This window comes from Heteronotia binoei, chromosome 5 (assembly GCF_032191835.1).
Source record: "Heteronotia binoei isolate CCM8104 ecotype False Entrance Well chromosome 5, APGP_CSIRO_Hbin_v1, whole genome shotgun sequence".
Taxonomy (NCBI): domain Eukaryota; kingdom Metazoa; phylum Chordata; class Lepidosauria; order Squamata; family Gekkonidae; genus Heteronotia; species Heteronotia binoei.
Window position 1 is genome coordinate 19,704,910 of NC_083227.1, and position 22,345 is coordinate 19,727,254.

Sequence of the window (22,345 nt, forward strand, 5' to 3'; positions counted from 1 at the left end):
TCTGTTTTTATACCCCACTTTCCTTTACCCTAAGTAGCCTCAAAGCTGCTTACAATCACTTTTCCCTTAGTTTCCCCAGAACAGGCACATATTGTGAGATGGGAGGGGCTGAGAGAACTGTGACTAGCCCAAGGTCACCCAGGAAGCTTCATGTGGAGGAGTAGTGGAGACTCAAACCCGGTACTCCAGATTACAGTCTACTAATTATAACCACTACTCCACACTGGCAGCCAGAATGCTCCTTGCTAAAAACTGGAAGTAGCAATCTGCCAAAGCTTATTATGCAAAATTTGGTTTATTATGCTAATAGCCAAGACAGGAATGCTTTAAGAAGACTATGTAAAGAAGACAGAGGCACAGAAATGGTTTATTCAATGGTGGTTTCCTTTAATAAGATGCTGGCATGGGTTGTTTCCTACAACGGAATCAAGGGAAGAAGTGCTGGACTGCCATTAAGATTTTATTTTTTGTAGAGATATAGATTTTGTGAGAGTTTTCTGCTAGATTTCATGGAAGTTTTTGTATATATTGTAAGAGGAATGTTCTTTTTTCATTAATGAACAGTTTAGGTGTTAATTTTTTTTTAAAAAAACCCTTAAGTCGCTAAATTAAAAGAACATTGTGTGATAAATAAAAACAGACTAAAATCTTGATATAGCTAAAATCCACAGCAACGTCTACCCTCTTCTGAAAAGGCTCCTGGCAGCCAGCAGTTTCTGGTTGTAGGAAACCTCTTTGGCACAGGAAGTTCTTTACCTGCCAGCAAAAATGAGCTGAAAGCGTGGCCAGGTGGCTCTCCCGGGGAACAAAGTTCCATGAAGTCTGAGTCACATCAGAAAGGATATTACATGGACCCTTCATTTGTTTAAAGATGTGTATGCCACCAGGAAAGCAGCCCCATGGTGCAGAGTGGTAAAGCTGCACTACTGAAGTTCTAAGTTCTGCTCATGCCCTGAGTTCGAGCCAGCTTCAAGAGGGGATTGGATAAACATATGGAGCAGAGGTCCATCAGTGCCTTTTAGCCACAAAGTATTGTTGGAACTCTCTGTCTGGGGCAGGGATGCTCTGTATTCTTGGTACTTGGGGGGAACAATAGTTGGGAGGGTTTCTAGTGTTCTGGCCCCACCGATGGACCTCCTGATGGCACCTGGGTTTGTTTGGGTTTTTTTGCCACTGTGTGACACAGAGTGCTGGACTGCAGGGGCCATTGACCTGATCCAACATGGCTTCTCTTATGTTCTTATTCTTATGCTGCCCTTTTACAGATCTGACAAGCTGCTGCCCTTCCTATCACCCAAGCCACTGAGAATCCAGCCCTCATGGCCTCAGCTCCACCATCCATAGAGATAGAGCAGGAGGCCAAGTGCCCCATCTGCCTGGAGTGCCTGACGGGCCCCGTGGTCCTGGACTGTGGGCACAGCTTCTGCCAGGCCTGCATCACCGACTACTGTGAGAAATGGGAGACTCTGGGAGACTTGGAGTGTCCTGTCTGCAAATTCAAGTTCCAGAAAGGGGCTTTCCGCCGAAACTGGCAGCTGGCAAACCTAGTTGAAAAAATTAAACTGGTGCCACAAAGTTCAAGAAAAGGTGTTTGCTTGAGACACCAGGAAAAACTCCACTTCTTCTGCAAAGAGGATGAAAAATTGGTGTGTGCTGTCTGTGAGCGATTCCCAGAACACCAAGGACACACAATAGTTCCCCTGGAAGTGGCTGCTCCAAAATACAAGGTAGGAACTCATCTGGATCCTTGCTGGTGGAATGCCATCATTCTCTGGAGAAGATGCACTTTCCTCCCAGCATAGCAGAAGAGGAGCTCTCCCTCCAGGGCTGGTGCTTCCAACTGTAAGGAGATTGAAGAAACCAATTGTGGGTTTTCTCCTTTTTATGATGAGTGTTTGGGCCATACTGAGAACAAAATTAAGACAAACCCAGTTTCTCTGATTAATCAAGATGGTTTTATTACTACAAGTTATAAAGATTTATTTACTCTGCTAAGTAGGGTACTCTCTTCTGTGCCAGTCTTTGCAGAGCAACAGGATATAGCAACAAGAAGACTCAAAGATTTGTTTGGCCCAACATGAAGTTTTAGAGGAGGAAAGGCAGAGAGAGGCAACAATAGTCAAAGGATGAATAAAAATGGGTGGAGAGAGGGAAAAGGCAACAGCTAGATATTAGGGGTACTCATTATGGGGATATTTGGTTGATGTAGCAGAGGTTGCCCAGACATAGAACGGGATGCAGGGTGCAGTAGATACATCTCCCAAGAAGTATATGGCAAAAAAGTAAACTTACATTTATTCAAGTAGATCCACATTCAGGTTGCAGTCAAAAGAGAAAGAAACTTAATATAGAGAGTACTTTCCCTTCCACAAATGGCCAGCCTGTCTGGCATCATGTGTGTGAGAATATGAGGGCACTGTATTTACAGGAGAGGCCTCTTGATACATTGGTCTCTGTGGAAGCCCATGTGTAGCCAGCCTGCAGCTCATTTTCTCCAACAGTCTAGTTTTTATCTCTTCCTTTCCTTGCACCCAGCTCAGCCAGATCTTGTAACGCAGTAGTTCCAGTATTGCAGTGTCACATGCTGGAGAGCAGGCAAGGGGGAAGTCCAAGTCTAGTCCAAGTCGGAGCCAGAGGTGCGTTGAAGGAACCAGTAGCTGAGTCCGAATTGCAGTCTGAAAGCAGGATCGTACATTCCAGGCGTCAGGAAACCGGGAAGTCAGAGCAGGAACAGAGCCAAGGAACGGGAGCTGGAGTAGTCGCAAGTCACCGGATGGACTTGTTGCTTCCACAGAGCATGCAACTCGAAGCAGGAGCTTAGATAGCCCGCTGCTGCTGTTTCCAGTTAGCAGACAACGGGCCCAGCCTGCCGTTTGCTAAAACTCTGGGCTGAGTGAACGTCTTGCCCGCAGTTTGGCCTCGTTCCTTCAGATCGCTAAGTCCTGACGGAGCCTTTCCCATACTCGAGCAAGGCAAGGTGGTGAACTGGGATGTGCGTCTACCTGTTGTTGGTCCTCGTCAGCTGTACAGCCAGGTGTTGAGAACCCTGCGGGCAGTGGCAGGAATCAGTCAAGTTGTGAGAGGGGTCAGCTGTCGGCTCTGCTAACCCTGTCGGCTCTGCCTGGGCAGTCCCCTTGTCAGAGCCCATGACATGCAGTAAGATAAACAACTCCCCCCCACTTTCCCACACACTTCTCATTCATGTTTTCCATCTCCCTTCACCTAATTTTTCCATGTTCCCCTCCCTTTTTATTTTCACTTCTTGACCTCAAGACCTTTTCATCCCTATCCTGCTTGGCGACAGAATGTATTTAAAAGCAGTATAGTGGCAAACTTTTGCTGATATTATGAATGGCACTGGGTTTGCTGGGCACATTTGCACTAGTGCTGCTGAGGTTCCATCCCCCCTTCTTGGACTGCGATTCTGTGCTTGACATCGGCTGGCATTGCCACAACGGCACTGGGTTCTGCTGGGCACTCTGACTGCACTAGTACTGCTGGGTACTCTGTACATCGCTTTGGTTCTACTAGGTTTGCAAAACTGTGGCCCCTCCCTTCAGTTTCTACTGCAGAGATGATCTGGTTTGACGTAGTCCTTTGGAAACTATGAAGGACGGGGGCACCTTCTTTGGGCATAGTGTGCTTCTTAACATCCAGTATGATGAGTCACATCAGAAAGGGTATTACATTGGGCCCTTCATTTGTTTAAAGATGTGTGATGCTTTGGCTAGCTAGTTAAAATTAGTACAAAGGCAGACTCCTAGCTCTCAAAAATGTCTTGTGAATGTTTGAGATTGTCAGGTCTTGGGTTTCAAAATGGAGAACAGAAGCCCACCCAAGTTCCTGCTCAGAACATGAGTGGCGTGACAGAATTCTGTTTTGCTGTCAGGTCACAGCTGGCTTGTGGACACCCTGTAAGCTTTTCAAGGCAAGAGAGGTTGGGAGGTGGTTTGCCTGCCACTGCCTGCCTCCAGGTCGGCCCTGCTGATCAGGCTGTCCTGGGACTAACCAGGTCAGGGGTAGGCTGAGAGTCATGAGACTGGTCCAAGGTCACCCAGCAAGCTTCCACGGCAGGACTGGGGGTTCAAACCTGGATTTCCCAGATCTTAGTCCAGCACTTTAAGTGTTACTGCACACAGGCTCTCCTGATGGAATAGCATACTGGAATTTGATTTTTTTTTTAACATGGTTATATATATGGATTTAAATAAATGTGTCATGGTGGCCAGGAGGGAAGAGCATGGAGTAAAGCTTTAAAAGAACACATTTCAACTGTGATCCCCCCTCTCCCCAGGATCAGTTCTGCAACCGTCTGGAGATTCTGAAGAAGGAGAGAGAGAGAATTGTGGCGTATCAAGGAGATGTGGAGAAGGAAAGCCAAGACCTGCTCGTAAGTCCAAATAGCAGAAAAATCAACCCACGAGGCTGCCCCCACTTTCAGTTTAGAAGGACGGTTGCCGGGTCTCCCCTGGCCACCAGTGGGGGATGGGGGGGTAGGTTTGCCAGATCCAGGTTGGGAAACTTCTGGAGATTTGGGGAGGGAGACTGAGACCTCAGGAGGGTCTAATGCAGGGCTGGATTAAGGCCAACGGAAAGTGGGGTTCAGCCACTGCTGATTCTAGGGGGGCATACTTGGGATATTCAGTAGTATGTACATTCCCGCCCCATCCCCCACAAATTTCTCTTGCCCACAATGCAGCCAGGGAAGCTGCAGATAAGGTTAGGAGACCAAGCGAGGGGAGGGGGCTTCTGAGCACTTTTGCTCCCTGTGGTGTTTCTACTCAACCATCATGTCTCATCCCCCAGTGGGAACTGGGGAAGTCAGCCTATGGAGGGTATTTTAGTGGGGGAACAAATGGACTCAAAAAGCCCCTTCTACTTTCTGGGTTTTCTGCTGCAGACTGAATCCTCTGTGGCTGAAAGAACCCCTCCGGGATAGGATGGGATAGGAGCGTCCTCAAGCGTCTCTTCCCACTGCAGAGACCAGCTGTGTTCCTGACGGTGGCCTGCTTTTCTTCTCTTTCCATCTCAGAAACAAACTGAAAAAGAGAAGAAAGCAACAGTAGCCAAGTTTAGGAAACTGCACACATTTCTGGAGGAACAAGAGAAATTTTTGCTGGCCCAGATGGAAGAGGTGGAGCAGGAGGTGGCGAGAAACAGGGACCAGCATCTGGCCAGAATCTCTGAGGAGCTCTCTTCTCTGGAAAGCCTCATCTGGGAGATGGAGGAGAAATGTCAGCAGCCGGCCAGTGATCTCCTGCAGGTGAGAGTGTGGCAGAAATAGGCAGAGTCGCCTTGGGGAGAAGGCTGGCTCCAAATCCTCCCTGCTTAGCAGAAAAGCAAAAGCAAACCAGCTCAGTTTATGTCGCTAGCAAGTTTTCACTTCTGCACCGGGGCCACTTTCCCCTCTGCCCCTTTCCACCTCCAGCCAGGGGCAGACTGGACAATCCCAGGGGCCCTGCAAAACAACACTCCCTGGAAATACATTCCCCCACAGCCCCCTGCCCCTCCCTGATAGACTGCAGCCACTGGAAGCCAAAGTGTGTTTGTGTTTCAACCAACAGTCTGAGGAACCCCATGGTTCCTGGGAAACTCTTTCACAACACCACCAACCAGGAAGGAGGGTCACATGCAAGACTTTTCACAACCTGTAACGTACTCGAAGCGGAGACGAGAGTAGGGCAACATGGTTTATTGGGAGCACGTTGCAAGAGAGGCAACACGCGGGCCGGGTCCCGCTTATATACAACTCCCGGTACAGCCTACTGGCTGGTCAGGCCAATCCTGACCAGTTGAACTTCCCGCCACAGCTGTTGATTGGCGGGGGAACTCGCGCCCTGCGCTGGGGCTCCTGGGACCGCCCAGTTGCCCCTGCGCCTGGTCGCATGTCATTTACTGATACACTACACCCCTCCCCCCCTGGTTAAGGAACATAGTCTTGAAGATAGGCGGGGGGTCGGCGCTCCCTGGTAGATCGCCTAGGGAGGTCCTGTGGGGGAGGCGTGGCCACCGCGGTGGGTGCGGTAGGTGCGGCTGGTGCGGACGGTGGCGACCGGACTGCTTCTGCGGGTCCCTCGGGCTCTGGCGGTTCCGGTGCTACCTGGACCGGCGTTGGGGGTGTTGGGGCCGCGTCCTCCGGCTGGTCCCCGCTGGGCTCCCCTCCGGATCTTGCCTCTTCGGTGTCTGCCAGCTCCTCTGGTAGCGTGCGGCGCCGCAATTGGTCTATGTGCCGCCTTAGTACCTGGCCCCCCTCAGTTGATATGTCATTGTGGCGGGACCCCGTGACTCGTAGTACTCGGCCCGCCACCCAAGTGGGGCCCCTTGCGTAGTTCCGGGCGTAAACTGGGTCGCCCGCGAAGAACCCCCGGACTGCGTCCCGGACCTCGGGGCTCTTGCGGGTGTCTGACGCCCGGTCGGGGTGTAGTCTGTCCAGCCGGGTTATGAGCTTTCGCCCCATGAGGAGCTCGGCCGGGCTGACCCCTGTGACCGGGTTGGGGGTGATCCTATTGTCGAATAGGAATGCCGCTAACCGGTGGTCCCAGTCTCCCTGTACTATTCGGCCCAGGGCTTCCTTGGTGGTGCGGACCATCCGCTCTGCCTGACCGTTGGTGGCTGGGTGGAAGGGGGCCGACCTTATGTGCCTAATCAGGTATCGCTGGAGGAATGCCTGGAAGTCGGCTGAGGTGAACGCAGTCCCGTTATCGGAGACTACGGTGTCCGGGATACCGTGTGTGCATAGGACCCTGCGTAGCGCCTTGATTGCAGCGGCGGACGAGGTGGACCCTACGGGGATGACCTCCAGCCATTTGGTGTAGGCGTCCACGATTATCATAAAGATCTGCCCCTGGAATGGCCCCGCGAAGTCGATGTGGAGTCTCGACCATGGTTTCCTGGTGGACTCCCACCTAGTGGCTGGGGCGCTGGGAGGCTCGGGCCGCGACTCCTGGCACGCCTGGCACCTGCGGACCCAACTCTCAATCTCCCCGTCCATTCCCGGCCACCAGACGTAGCTTCTAGCCAGGGCCTTCATTCGCACTATGCCGGGGTGGGTCTCATGGAGGGATTCTAGAACTCGCTTTTGCAGTGGGGGCGGAATCACTACCCTACTTCCCCATAGTAAGCACCCCTTGTGGGCTGCTAGTTCCTCCCTCCTGACTTTATAGGGTTTGAATTCTTCCCCCATGTTTCCCTCTGGCCACCCCCTTACCACCCAGTCGAGCACCCGTGCCAGTGTCTTGTGTTTCTGGGTGGCCTTGGCGACCTCCGCTGCGTGTAGGGGCGGCTCTGGGAGGCTTTCCATCAGCATTACCTGGTGTGCGGGGGCGGGGTCTGGGCCCATTTCCGGAAGCGGCAAGCGGCTGAGCGCGTCCGCGTGACCCATAGCCTTGCCGGCCCGGTGTATCAGTGTGTAAGTGTAGGAGTTGAGGAATTGATTCCACCTCAACACACGCTGTGACAGAATTTGGGGGGTTTGTCGATCTGGGGCCAGCAGACCTAAGAGGGGCTTGTGGTCCGTGGCTATGGTGAACCTCCGCCCGTACAGATACTCGTGGAACTTGCGGACCCCCGCCACGATCGCCAGAGCCTCCTTATCTATCTGCGCGTAATTGCGCTCTGCTGGTGTCAGTGTGCGGGAGTAGTATGCTACCGGCACCTCCCTCCCGTCCGGGAGTTGGTGCCCCAGGACTGCTCCCACCCCATACGGCGATGCATCGCAAGCCAAGATGACGGGGAGGCCCTCGTCAAAATGGTGGAGCACCGCATTGGACACCAGAACGTCCTTGACCGCCTGAAACGCGGCGGCTTGGCGTTTGCCCCAAACCCAAGGGGTTTTTTTATCCAGGAGGCGGTGAAGGGGCTCTGCTAGGGCTGCCTTGTGGGGGAGGAATGAGTGGTAAAAGTTAAGGACCCCCAAGAAGCTTTGGAGCTCCGCTTTGCAGGTGGGGGCCGGAGCTTGCACGATGGCCCGTGTCTTTTCTTCCGTGGGGTGGATTCCCGCTGCGTCCACGGCGAACCCCAGGAACTCCACCCGCGGAACCCCCAGCAGGCATTTCTCCCTCTTGACCTTGAGCCCCGCAGCCTGGAACCGGCGGAGCACCTCTCTAAGGCGGTTGCCGAATTCTTCGGGGTCCGGGGCGGCGACTAAAACGTCATCGAAGAACGGCTGGACTCCGGGGATCCCTTTAAGGAGGGCGTCCATTATACTCTGGAAGATCCCCGGAGCGACGCTTACCCCGAACTGTAGCCTCTTCACCCGGAAAGCCCCCCTATGTGTTACAATCGTCTGGGCCTCGGCCGTCTTATTGTCCACCGGGAGCTGTTGGTAGGCCTGGGCCAAATCCAGCTTCCCGAAGATTTTAGACCCCGCGAGGGCAGCCAGGACGTGGCTCACCACCGGCACTGGGTAGGGGTTATCCTGCAGTGCCCGGTTTATCGTGCATTTGTAGTCTGCACAGATCCGCACCTCCCCGTTTGGCTTGAGTGGGGTTACGATGGGGGTCTCCCAGGGGGCGTAGTCCACGGGCTCCAGGACACCTTGTGCCGTGAGGCGGTCTAATTCTGCCTCAATCTTAGGTTTCAAGGCGAACGGAACCCTTCTGGCCTTGAGCCGAATCGGTCTGACCGTGGGGTCTAGGGGCAGGGAAATGGGCGGCCCCCGGTAGCTCCCTAGTGACCCATCGAATACCTCGGGGAATTCCTTGCAAATCTCCCCGAACCCCCGGGGCGTTATGGTCTGGCCCACCCCCTCCACGCGGATTCCCAAGGGTTTGAACCAGGCCAGACCTAGCAGGGTGGCCAGCTGGCGCTTAACCACCAGGATGTCCAGCGGGCCGTGGAAGGACCCCCGCTCGACTTGTACCCGCGCCCACCCCGCAATTTGCACCGGGTTCTTCTGGAAGTCCCGGAGTATGAAGTCTGCCGGCCGAAGTTGCAGCCGCTGGCGGGGACACAGTTCTCTTAGGGTTTCTTCCGCAATAAGGGAAATGGAGGACCCTGAGTCCACCTCCATTTGGCAGGGGTTCCCCTCTATAAGGACCGCCACTTTGATTTTATCGGGGGAATCGTGGGGCAAGTTCAGTACCTGTAGGGACGTGGAGTCTACCGCGTGGGACTCCGCGGACTCGTGGTACGTGGTCGGCTTCCTGCGGTTGGGCTTGGCTCGGCAAGCCCTGGCAATGTGGCCGGTCTTTCCGCAGCTCCTGCAGTCCCAGGTCCGGTATTGGCAGTCTCTCCGCTCGTGGGGGCCGCCGCAGCTGGCGCACTTGGTGGCCGGGGCTCTCTCCGACGCTGGTGGTCGGTCGGTCGCTCGGGGGCGTTGGGTCGCTCTGTTGGGTGGCCCGGCTGGGCGGCGTAGCTGATGGGCTTCCTCCTCCTCGGGGCCGTCTTGGTCCAGCTCTCCGTGGTGGGCAGCTTCCATCTTGGCCCGGGGAAACGTTCGTGCGGTTCGTTCCCATGCCACCGCTTCGCTGAAGGCGGCCTGGAGAGTAAGCTCTTCTTTGGCGAAGAGCTTCTGCTGGAGCCTCTCGTCGCGGAGGCCCCACGTGAATCTGTCCACCAGGGCTTCCTCCAGTTGGGGGAGGTTGCAGTTCCCGGCGAGTTTACGGAGGGCCGCCAGGTAGTCTGCGGCGGACTCGCCCGCGATCTGGTCCCGTTTGTGGAACAGGAACCTGCGAGCCACCCGCGAAGGCTGTGGTGAGAAGTGTCCCGTGAGGAGTCGGATGATCTCGTCGTAGGATTTCTCTGCCAGACGGGCGGGTGCCGAGAGACCCTTGGCGATCTCGAACGTGGCAGGCCCGCAGACGCTCATGAGAACGTCCCTCTTCGCTCCGGCGTCAGTGATCTTGTTGGCCCGGAGGTAGAACTCGACCCGCTCCGCGTAGGACTCCCATCCCTCTGGATTGGTTGGGTCGAAGGGCTCGAGGTAGCCGGTGATTCCGCTTTGGTTGGCCATGATGGCGGCGACAGTCGCTTGTTGCCCAGATCTCCGTCGTAGCCGCTGCGGCTAGGATCCCATCCTCGTCGCCAGTGTAACGTACTCGAAGCGGAGACGAGAGTAGGGCAACATGGTTTATTGGGAGCACGTTGCAAGAGAGGCAACACGCGGGCCGGGTCCCGCTTATATACAACTCCCGGTACAGCCTACTGGCTGGTCAGGCCAATCCTGACCAGTTGAACTTCCCGCCACAGCTGTTGATTGGCGGGGGAACTCGCGCCCTGCGCTGGGGCTCCTGGGACCGCCCAGTTGCCCCTGCGCCTGGTCGCATGTCATTTACTGATACACTACACAACCCATTTTAAAAGGAGGCTGTCTAGGGGTGGTGTGGTGTGGGGAATGTCACTTATATATAAAATGCACACCGACACACAGTGGCAACGGCATATGGTTACAGGAACAGCATCCCCACAGCTGTTCTGGGCACTGCTGTGCTTGCTGCTGTCTGTCTAGCATGTCTGTGCAGATGTGATGGCACTTATGCCCAGACAGACCCTCTCTCCTCTCTTCCCTTTCATTGCTGAACCATGTTGCGAGGCTGCAGGGAAAAGGGGGAAAGTCCACAAGGGGAACACAACACACCCTACTCTGAAGGTCTCTCTCTTCTTCTCACCCTCTGCCTTCTTTCTTTAGGATGTCAGAAGCACATTGCAGAGGTAAGTGGATCTTTAACATTAACCTTCTTAATCCTGGGATTGAACTGGGCAGCTTGTGAAGAATATAAGAACATAAGAGAAGCCATGTTGGATCAGGCAGTTGCCCATCCAGTCCAACACTCTGTGTCATTCAGTAGCCAAAAACCCCAAGTACCATCAAGAGGTCCACCAGTGGGGCCAGGACACTAGAAGCCCTCCCACTGTTGCCCCCCCCCAGCAGTGAGAATACAGAGCATCCTGATGATACCTTTCATGAGATTCAAGAAATTGCAACTTACTTCATGGTATTGAAGTCCACACTGGAATCTGGACCATCATTTAGGAATTTTTTCAGAGAAAGGACTTTACCCTTTTGTGTGTCTGTCTGTGATATGTAATCTTTATTTACCTGTCTTTATTATAATAAATGTAATGAGTACTGAGTAGTTCTGGTCACAGTAACCAATAGGGTTAGTGTAGCCAGTTCTTAAGAAAGCAGGAGCTGTGCATTCCTCTTCAAGAGCCCGCCCACCTTTCAGTGCTTTCAGCATCAGCCTGTTTCTCTTGGCTTTCTGCCAGTTCCTTCCTCTGCTTCTCTGGCCCACTTGGGGCGGAGGGGAGGGAGGGAGATTCTGAATGGGATGGATGGTACCCTAATGGGATTTTCTCCAGGTATGAAGACAAGGAGTCGTTTGAGAATCCAGTGGCTTTTCCTCTTGCTCTGAAGTGGCACATCTGGGACTTCTCAGATTTAAATCTCCTTTTGGAGGCCATCGAGAAGCAATTCAAAGGTAATGAAGAAACACTGCCGGAGTTTCAGACTGGACATTAGAGTGGGCCAGATGTGTTTTAGTATGTTCCAGGCTGGCTGTAAAGTACTGGGGTTGGCACAGTAAGAGACCAGAGTCGGAGAGTGATTTCAGCAAGCTTTACTTCAGGAACACAAACACAGACTGAGCTCTATTCAAACCTCCCGCTCCTTTATACAATTCTTGCCCCCTTCTGATTGGTCCTTAACTATGTACATGGATTGGCTATTTACAGGGGCCTAAGGGCCTATCAGGGTACAGTATGAGCCTAGATGTTGATTGGCTACTTATGTTTCAATCCTTCCCCTGATTGGGCACGCTTAGGCCTTCTCTGGAACCCTGGTGTGGAGTACAAGCTTTGGCTTGTTCAGCTTCCCTCCAAAAGTAACAGTTCCCTCCAAAAGTAACAGTTCTCCCATTTGAGCCTAGGACACAACACCCCTCCCCCCATAGTTCCAGCTATCCGGTGACATAGTCCTGGAGATATGCCGGAGGGCGGTGGTCTCGTGTCGAGCGTCGGAGCTCCGAGGGGACTGGGCATTCCGACTCGGTTGGTGGTTCCGCGGCGGAAGAGCTGGAGACATCTGGGACGGCGGCCCCGGGAGACCTGGGTTCAGCTGCGCGGTCGGGGGTCTCCTCCTGCTGGTCCGAAGCGGGCTCCACGGAACCCTGTTCTGTGTCAGGCTCACGGGGACTTACGTTGTCCGGATCTGGAGCCTCTGACCTTGGCTCCCCGGCAGGCAGGCGACCACGGAGTTGGTCGATGTGTCGCCTCAGGAGATGTCCACCCTCCAAGGTCACTGCATAGACCGGTCCGGTGACGTGGTCCACCTTTCCAGGGAGCCAGGCGGGGCCAGTGGTGGCATAGTTCCGTGCCCACACTGTCTCACCTGGGTAGAACCCTCTGGGGGCTTTAAGGTGTTCCGGCGCCGGTCGCCTGTCTGGGGCTCGGTCAGGGTGCAGCTTGTCCAGCAGGGTGGTGATGCGGCGGCCCATGAGGAGTTCGGCTGGACTGCGACCTGTGGAGGCGGTGGGTGTGGTCCGGTAGGCCATTAGGAAACACGCCAAGTCTTTTGGCCAGTCTGAGGGGCCCAGACGGTTCAAGGCCTCCTTTGCCGTGCGCACCATCCGCTCTGCCTGGCCGTTGGTGGCTGGATGAAACGGGGCAGAGCGAATGTGCCTGATGAGGTTCCTGGCTAAGAAGTCCTGGAACACTGCGGATGTGAATGCTGTGCCGTTGTCGGTGACGATGGTCTCCGGCAACCCGTGGGTTGCAAAGATGGCCCTCAGAGCCGTGATGGTCGCCTGCGATGATGGCGAGGGCACCTGGATCCCCTCCAACCACTTGGAGTATGAATCCACTAGTATGAGTAGAGTCCGCCCATGGAAGGGGCCAGCAAAGTCCATATGCAGTCTTGACCAGGGGGTTTTGGTGGATTCCCATGGTTGCACTGGGCCACGTGGGGGGTCAGGCCTTGACACCTGGCATGTCGGGCACCTTTTAACCCAAGCCTCAATTTCTGCATCGAGGCCGGGCCACCAGACATAGCTCCGTGCGAGAGCCTTCATGCGGACTATGCCCGGGTGTGCCTCGTGCAGGGCTCTAAGCACTTGGTCTTGCAAGGGTTTGGGGATGACGACTGTTGCCCCATAGTAGGCAGCCTTTGTGGGTGGATAGTTCGTCTTTCCGGGCTGCAAACAGAGTAAATTCCGGCCCAGTCAAGCCCTTGGGCCACCCCCTCCCCACCCAGTCCAAGACACAGGAGAGGACTGGATCACGAGTGGAGCGGGCAGCAACGTCGCAGGCGAGCAATGGCCTGTCCGGAAGCATGTCCATTAGTAGGATCTGATGAGCCGGGGCTGGATCGAGATCCTCGTCAGGCAAGGGCAAGCGGCTCAGGGCGTCAGCATGGCCCATTGCCTTGCCCGGGCGATGCACTAGGGTGTAAGTGTAGCCGGCTAGAAAAATGGACCAACGGAGGACCCGTGGGGACAACACCTGAGGGGTCTGCCGGTCTGATGCAAAGAGGCCCAAGAGGGGTTTGTGGTCCGTATAGAGGGTAAAGGGCCGGCCGTAGATGTAATCATGAAATTTTTTTACGCCGGCCACAACTACCAATCCTTCTTTGTCGATTTGGGCGTAGTTCCGCTCCGCCGACGAGAGGGTCCGCGAGTAGTACGCGATAGGGACTTCGGTCCCATCAGGGAGTCGGTGGCCCAGAACTGCCCCCACGCCATAAGGGGATGCGTCGCATGCAAGGACCAAGGACAGGGTCTCGTCGAAATGGGCAAGGACGGAGTTGGACATCAGGAGGCCCTTGATATCCTGGAAGGCTTTAGCGTGCTGGCGGCCCCATGCCCAGGGTCGGTTCTTGTCTAGAAGTCGGTGCAGGGGTTCGGCCACCGCTGCCTTGTGGGGGGAGAAAGCATGATAAAAGTTTAGGAGGCCGAGGAAGGCCTGGAGTTCTTGCTTGTTGGTGGGCGCTGGAGCATCTCTGATGGCACACAGCTTGGCGTCGGAGGGGTGGCCCCCCTGGGCATCTATGGAGAACCCCAGGAATTCCACCCGATCCACGCCCAGGAGGCACTTCTCCCGTTTGACCTTGAGGCCGGCTGTTTCAAAACGTTGTAGGACTCCTCTAAGGCGGGCGGCGAATTCTTCAGGCGAGGCTGCCGCGATCAGCACATCATCGAAGAATGGAGTGACTCCGGGAAGTCCTTTTAAAAGAGAGTCCATGAGTTCCTGGAACAACCCCAGAGCCACACTCACGCCAAATTGCAACCGCTTTACTCTAAAGGCCCCCCGGTGGGTCACAATTGTTTGGGCGTTGGCCGTGGCCTCATCCACCGGCAGCTGTGGGTAAGCTTGGGCCAAGTCCAACTTGCCAAAAAATTTTGCGCCGGCTAGGGTGGCTAAAACGTGGCTGACGATGGGCACAGGGTATGCGTGGGCCTGAAGAGCCTTGTTGAGGGTGCACTTATAGTCTGCACAAATCCGCACCTCCCCACTGGGCTTGACTGGAGTCACGATGGGAGTTTCCCAGGTTGCGTGGGTGACAGGCTCTAGTATTCCCTGTGCAATCAGTTTATCCAGTTCCTCCTCAATTTTAGGCTTGAGCGCGAATGGAACTCGCCGCGCTTTAAGCCTAATAGGCCGCACTGTGGGGTCGAGGTGTAGTGTAACCGGGGGACCCGTGTAGCAGCCCAAGGTGCCATCGAAAACGGCCAGGAACTCTTCGCAAACCTTGTTAAAGTCCACTCCGACAGTCTTATTGACCCCCCTGATCTCTATTCCCAGGGGCTTGAACCAGTCGAGACCCAAAAGGTTTGTAAGGTGGTTCTTGACCACTAGCACTTGTAGCTGGCCCTTGAACCCCTTGTATTGGACTGGGACCGGGCCCACTCCCAAGATAGGCACCTTATTCTTCTGGAAGTCCACTAAGGTAAACCCCGGGTCCCTGAGACGAGGCCTCAGCCTGGTGGGAATTTTAAAAAATGTCTCTGCCGCTATAATAGATGCTGCTGCCCCAGAATCCACCTCCATTTGGCAGGGCACCCCCCCCGATCCCTACATTGACCCGGATTTTGGAGGGCCTGACTGGCGAGTATGGGTGGGCGTGGAGAGCGTCGGTCTCGAAGTCTGGCTGGCCTTCAGAGTGCGCAGATCTTTGCGAGACGCGTGCTCGGGATTTGAATCTGCAGGCGCAGACGATGTGGCCTTCCTTGTTGCAGAGTCGACAGGTGGCATTCCGGAATCGGCAGGTCTTCCGCTCGTGCTGGCCCCCGCAACTTGCACATGCAGGTAGTGTCTTGTGTCTCATGCCCTGTGGGACATGGGTGGTCTTCCTTCCTGCTGAACGATAGCCGGTTTGTAGAGCTTTGTCCTCGTCTGAGTCCTCTGTAGATGGTTCCGGGTTGATCTGGTGTGCCGCAGCCTGTCTTGTCAGCCGTGGCTCTGCTGATCTGCCCTTCTCCCAGCTGGTGGCCACATCGATTGCCTTTGTTAGGTCGCACTCGGAGAGGGACAGGAGTTTCTGTACTAGTTTTTCGTCCCTCAAGCCCCATACAAACTGGTCGAGAAGGGCTTCGTTGAGGTCTGCGAAACTGCATCGGCTTGCCACCCGGCACAGGCTTGTCAAGAACGCCATCGTGGTTTCGCTTGCCTTCTGTGTCCTTTGTCAGAAGTCCCAGTGCCGGGTGAGCTTGGTTGGCTGGGGCTGGAAATACTTCTCCAGAGCGCTGATGTCGTCCACTGGCGTCTCTGAGAGCTTACTGGGTTGGAGAAGAGCCCTAAGTCCACGGTCTCCGTGCCACACGTACTGATAAGCAGAGCTCTCTGCATGGTAGTCTCTGTAATCTTCTGGAAGGTCAGGTATGACTGGAAGCCTTCGACCCACGAGTCCCACAGCTCGGGGCGATCGATGCTAAAGGGCTGTAGGAGGTTGGCTGGCGCCTCCATTCTTGGCAGCGTGTCTGGGCGGCTTGCGAGCTGGGGTGTGCGCAGAGCGGAGGTGCGGACCCAGATGGCTTGGATTTAGCCACCTTTCCGTGTTCCTGGTTCTGTTGCTGGTTCTTACTGGCATCCCATCCTCGTCGCCAGTGTAAAGTACTGGGGTTGGCGCAGTAAGAGACCAGAGTCGGAGAGTGATTTCAGCAAGCTTTACTTCAGGAACACAAACACAGACTGAGCTCTATTCAAACCTCCCACTCCTTTATACAATTCTTGCCCCCTTCTGATTGGTCCTTAACTATGTACATGGATTGGCTATTTACAGGGGCCTAAGGGCCTATCAGGGTACAGTATGAGCCTAGATGTTGATTGGCTACTTATGTTTCAATCCTTCCCCTGATTGGGCACGCTTAGGCCTTCTCTGGAACCCTGGTGTGGAGTACAAGCTTTGGCTTGTTCAGCTTCCCTCCAAAAGTAACAGTTCCCTCCAAAAGTAACAGTTCTCCCATTTAAGCCTAGGACACAACACTGGCTGTATCATTAACAGACCTAGGAACGTGGGGAGTTTATGTATCAGTTCAGAAGGCCATTTTAGTTCACCATGGAAAGTTTTCTGATCAGAATTCTGCCATAACTTCAGCTCAGAATTGCATTACATGGACTTCTCGAAATTATATTATGTTATTGATCTCTAATCATTACTGCAACCATGCAAGGGCACATGGTGAGGTAGATGGTCAAACAAGCACCTAAAATGACAGGGAGGGAAACTGCTCTTTTGGGCATCTATTTTTAATGAAACAGCCGCTGGATCCATTTCAGGGACACCCCCCCCCTTCTCTCTGCAATGTGTCTGTGACCAAATCAGACTTATCAAAACTGGTCCCTTTGATTGGATGTTTGTGTTTGTTTGAATATGTCGTAGCAGAGCCCACAGAATGGTCTCAAAGGGACAGACTGGTTTTAAAGTAGAGTCATACCCTTCGAAGCCCATTGAAATCAGTGAGTCTGAAGAGTGTAACTCAGCTCAGTATGTGCTGCGGAGACTCTGTCTAGAAGCATCCTAAATTTAGCCAGATTGGACCCTTGGGCTGCAGTCCTTAGTGTACTTTCTGTGACATGAATCTCAACTCCAATGACTTGTGAACACAAATCTGAATATTTGTACACAATCCCCCACCCCCAAGATAGTTTCTACTTGACCCTGAAGCTGTAACTCAGAAGAAATATGTACCTGTGTGCCATCAAGTCACAAATGACTTCTGGCAACCCCCACCAGGAGCTGATCAAGACCAGTGTTTGCTGTTTTCTTCCTCTGCAGAGTCTTCTTTGGTCGATCCAAGTACCGACTCATCTTAGCTTCAGCAGTTTGACAACACTGGGCTGTATCATGCCCCTCCCCTCCCCAAAAGAAAATAGTATTATTAGCTGGTATTTTTGTCACAAGAAGGGCCTGCTGCTCACTTTCCATTCCTTTGCTTCCTCAGACACTCTGGATTCTGGACTTCATCTGCAGAAAGGTACATTTTTCTTCATAAACTGATCAATTATTTCTAAACTAAAAAGCTTCCCCTAACAATTTGTGTTCTCCCACTTGGTGTTCTCCGAGATAACACAACTGAATGCTCTTGTTTCGTTCCTCAAAATCTTATGCTCCCTGCCACAGCCAGTTCCTTCTTGTGCTGAGGATGTTGGTAAGGGTGAAAGAAAAGGTTGAGGGGATGAAACCTGCCGCCATATTTAAATGATGGGAGAATGGTTGCTGGACAACAGGTTGACTGAGTTCCATAAGAAAAGTCTCTCTATTCTCCTGCCAAAGGTGGGGCATCAGGTTTGCCAGCCCAGGGTAGATCATGCCTGATGTTCAATAGCTCCATGTTGGTAACTCCAGTCCAGAAGAAGTTCCAACTGGTAATATTGCAATTCTTTTAAAATTTCCACTGCAGATACCAGAACAGGCATTAATTTTTGTAGCAGTTGGGGGTGGAGCAATTTGAATTAAGTACCAAGGATATTTCTGTCAGTTCTAGCTCTGCCCCTTGTTCAATGTGTAGCAGGTTTTCCGCTGCTTCTCCATTGCATTCAGGCACCTTCTGGGTTTTCCCAGCTTACTTAAACCAAGTTTCCACTGGAGTTTTGGAAAGGATTGCAGTGAAGTTTGGGCAGCTGCTATGTGGGTGGCAGAATCCAGATTTTCCCAACCCCTGTGGCCACTATTTCCCTGACCCTGTCCTACGGTGAGCATTTCTTTCCCTCACTTTTGGAGGCATTTAATTGTTTGTTTCCAATAGATTTGATTCCTTTTAGGGAATGTTCCTTAGGCCATAAGGTCTCCACATCCACCATTAGCAGATGGGTCAGAGGCTGCATTTTCCTGGCATATAAGTCCAGGGGACTGGATCCCCCTTTGGGTGTTACAGCCCACTCCCTCAGAGGGGCAGAAACCTCAGCTTTATCCGGTCCTTCCCTTCCTTAGAGGTGGTCTGTAGGGCTGCAACCTGGAAATTGCTCCAATCATCATTACAGAATTGACAAAATGGGCTCAGCTGAGACTACTTTTGGAAGAAAATGGTCCTGGAGCATACCTTTTCAGGCTAGAGTCTGAGATTCTTCCCCTCTCTGAGGCATGCTGCTGTCTTATGTGCCAGATGTGGAGACTTCCCCACCCCGGACCACTGGAGAATGGAAGATTTGTCTCACTGTGCATCTTCCTTGTCGGTGGTCCTAGAGTAGGGCAGTCTCTTCCCATCCAAGGGGGCGAATTCCCCTTCTCAGAAGGCACTTCAGCCAGAGTAGGTGTGCTGTATTGACTCTATGGGGCTTCTTTGCCTCAGTTTCAGTTTCCTGAACTGGTGGGCATCTCTTTTGAGTTCTTCACCCTGTTCTCTGTGTGGTTGGTTGGAGGCTTTTTTGGACCATTTTATTGGAGGTCTGATTTCATGTTTGATCATTTGGAGAGGGAGTTGTGCTGCTTCAGGGCCAGACTGGGGCCTGGGAGCGAAGCCCCTCTCCTCCCGGAATAGCAAGTTTCTGGACTCTCCAGCAATGAGCTTCTCCCAGAAGTAGAGACTGCCCCACCCCAGGACCAGCGAGAAGGAAGATTCTTGGTAAGGGAGACAAATCTTCTGTTCTTGTGTGTGATTTCCAACCAAAGAAACCTGTGACTGAAATTGCCATTGTTTTTTTTCTCTCCTTCATCGTTCTCTTTTCAGGGGTGGGATATGGGAGGAAATAGATTGTGTCCCTGTGGGTGCTTGTTGTGTACATTGTCTGCCTTCTGAAGCTTGTCAGTCTTCTGAAGCTTTTAGAAGGGCAGGAGCAGGCAGGAGAGCCTGATGACCAAGGGGAGGGTGGTAGAGGTGGGAGGAGGCCATGGCTGGCAGGAGAAGGAAACCAAGCTGGAAATCCCCCAGCTGATGCCGTTTCACTTCTTGTTCCCTCATCTTCCTCCAACAGCAAATGTGATTCTGGATCCGGACACAGCCTATAGATGGCTCATCCTGTCTGAGGGTCAGAAAAGTGTGAGACGAGGAGAAGAAGCTCAAGCTCTGCCCAACAGTCCTGAGCGATTTGGAAGTCATGCTGCTGTGCTGGGCTGTGAGGGATTCACAGGAGGCTGCCATTTCTGGGAAGTCCTTGTGGGAAGTGAGGAAAGCTGGGCTGTGGGGGTGGCCAGAAAGTCTGTGAAGAGGAAGGGAGAACTCACTCTTACTCCTGAGGAAGGGATCTGGGCTGTGGGGAAGTGGGCAGGGATGCAGAAGGCTTATATAAAAAACCATTACCCTCCCCTGACTGTGATTGGGGAGCTGAAGAGGATCCGAGTGTGCCTGAACTATGCTGGGGGTCGAGTGGCCTTTTTTGATGCTGACCGAGCAGCCCTTCTCTACGAGTTCTCTGGAGCCTCCTTCCATGGAGAGACCCTCCTGCCCTTCTTTCGGGTGCCTGGAAAAGGCTACCTCAAAATCTCTTCATAGGACTTTTTCTTGACACCAGAACCATCGGGAATATTATTTCTCCATACCTGTAAAGACTTCTCCTGTCTAGGGTTGCCGGGTCTGTGTTGGAAAACACCTGGATACTTTGGGAGGTAGATCTGGGAGAGGGCGGGGTTTGGGGAGGGGAGGTGTAGTGTATCGCCGCAACCATTTCGTTATACCGAAATAGCGTTAGTCCGCGCAGCCAGCGGAGGCGACTGGGGACACCCAGACGACTCCGCGGAGCGCGCTGAGCACCCGCCAATCACCATCAGTGGCGGGAAGTGGACTGGCCAGGATTGGACTGGCCAGTCTGGGGGGATGTTCCGGGCGATGTATATAAGCGGGACCCGGCCCGCGTGTTCTCTCTCTCGTGTGTGTAATGAACCTGCAATAAAGTATGTTGCCCGACCTATGTCTCCAATTCTGGTACCTTATAGTGGCGACGAGGATGGGATCCTAACCACGTCGGCTACAGCGGAGACAGGGCGACCCACAGGCCACGACCGCCGCCAGCGTACACTCACACAGGCCGAGCGCAATTACGCGCAAATAGATAAGGAGGCTTTGGCCATCGTGGCGGGGGTCCACAAGTTTCATGACTATCTGTATGGGCGAAGGTTCACAATAGCCACTGACCACAAGCCGCTCTTAGGTCTGCTGGCCCCAGACCGCCAACCCCCCCAAATACTTTCACAGCGCGTGTTGAGGTGGAATCAATTCCTCAACTCTTACATGTACACACTAGTCCACCGAGCCGGCAAGGCTATGGGCCACGCAGATGCACTTAGCCGGTTGCCACTGCCGGAGCAGGCGCTCTGACCTTCTTGGCTGCTGTGCATCAATGCAGTGCTTCTTGGCTGTGTGCATCAATGCACAGCAGCCAAGAAGGTCAGAGCGCCTGCTCCGGCTGCAACACCACTGAGGATGTTCTCCGCAGCTGAGAACGAAACGTCTGGAAGGAAAACTTTCTCCAGTAGAACACGGCACATGAGCCCGAAAGATTCTACAAACCCTACGTTTGCAAGACCTCAGTCTTTTCTGAAAAGTCTACAAGGGCAATTTTGCTGCTTGGATTTTTCTGCAAAGGGGTGGGGGGGTGGGGGGGCAGTGTGTCCTTGGCCTGGAAAAAATATCTCCTGCATGTATCTGGCTTCATTCCTTGGATTTTCTGATATGCAGGGCTGCCAGGTTCAAAATTAGATGCTAATGTCCCCCCTCCACAAGAAGAGAGGGAAAGGGAAATGCAGGGCCCCTCCTTTTCCCAACAGCTGGAAGGAAGAGAAGAAGCTGGAGAGACACCCAAAGATGCCCATCCCTTTTATTGTCCAGAGGTCTGTCCCACTCACCCACCCCATAGATTGCTGCATTCACAATGTTTAGAGCCAGTTTGGTGTGAGAGCCTGTCTGGTGTAGTGGTTAAGTGCGCGGACTCTCATCTGGGAAAAGAAGAAGACTACAGATTTAAACCCCGCCCTTCTCTCTGAATCATAGACTCAGAGCGGCTTACAATCTCCTATATCTTCTCCCCCCACAACAGACACCCTGTGAGGTGGGTGGGGCTGAGAGGACTCTCATAACAGCTGCCCTTTCAAGGACAACTCTTGCGAGAACTATGGCTAACCCAAGGCCATTCCAGCAGCTGCAAGTGGAGGAGTGGGGAATCAAACCTGGTTCTCCCAGATAAGAGTCCATGCACAACCACTACACCACGTGGCAGATCAAGGATTTGAACCTTGGTCTCATAGATCCTAGGCACATTTAATTTCCCACTCCTCCACTTGCAGCTACTGGAATGGCCTTCGATCAGCCATAGCTATCTCAGGAGTTGTCCTTGAAAGAGCAGCTTCTGAGAGAGCCCTCTCAGCCCCACCCACCTCACAGGGTGTCTGTTGTGGGGGAGGAAGTTAAAGGAGATTGTGAGCTGCTCTGAGTGGAGGGTGGCATATAGATGCAATGTCATCATCTTCTTCAATGGCCAATTGGAATATGGAACGAGCGGTTCTGCAACTGTCCAAAAAACCTGCATGAATATCTTATGTAGCAACAGAAAAAGCTGCTGTCCTTTTTTTGTGTAGCCAGGATCACATAACAATTTCCAACAGAAGGACCTGTGAAAAATGGATCTCTTTTCTTCCTGAAAGCAGCATCAGTGTTTTTCCAGTAATTAAATTCAAACAAATAGTGACTATAGAAACTTAACATCTTATTCCTCTTTAGTTTTTGCATCTATTAAAACATTGTCATTACACTGTATGCTAATTTCCACTGTCTGCATATCCATGAACTGTCACCTTCCATTTCAGTGTATTGGAGGAAGTGTGCTTGCACACAAAAGCTGATCCCTTGAATAAAACTGTGTTGGTCTCAAAGGCTCCCCTGGAGTCGGACTTTGTGCTGCTGCTTCAGACCAAAACAGGTGCCCACCGGGATCTACCCCCCCCCTTCCAACTGTTCCAGCTGAAACCAGCAAAATGAATTGG

At 53.1% G+C, this 22,345-nt stretch overlaps 1 protein-coding gene across 1 annotated transcript; it reads left to right on the top strand.

The window, feature by feature from the left end:
- Positions 1 to 1,319: 1,319 nt before the first annotated feature.
- LOC132571806 (tripartite motif-containing protein 10-like) lies at positions 1,320 to 19,862 on the top strand. Its single transcript, XM_060238600.1, has 7 exons — positions 1,320 to 1,727; positions 4,295 to 4,390; positions 5,033 to 5,263; positions 10,628 to 10,650; positions 11,302 to 11,420; positions 17,376 to 17,408; positions 19,345 to 19,862. The coding sequence occupies exons 1-7, from the start codon at positions 1,320 to 1,322 to the stop codon at positions 19,860 to 19,862; spliced, it is 1,428 nt and encodes a 475-aa protein (XP_060094583.1).
- The last annotated feature ends 2,483 nt before the right edge of the window (positions 19,863 to 22,345 follow it).

What these genes read in the sequence shown, in the direction of transcription:
- LOC132571806 (XM_060238600.1), top strand. Translation starts at nt 1,320, where the DNA reads ATGGCCTCAGCTCCACCATCCATAGAGATAGAGCAGGAGGCCAAGTGC. An exon ending in AGGAAAGCCAAGACCTGCTC is followed by an intron (nt 4,391 to 5,032) that starts GTAAGTCCAAAT and finishes TTTCCATCTCAG; the next exon opens with AAACAAACTGAAAAAGAGAA. An exon ending in CGGCCAGTGATCTCCTGCAG is followed by an intron (nt 5,264 to 10,627) that starts GTGAGAGTGTGG and finishes TTCTTTCTTTAG; the next exon opens with GATGTCAGAAGCACATTGCA.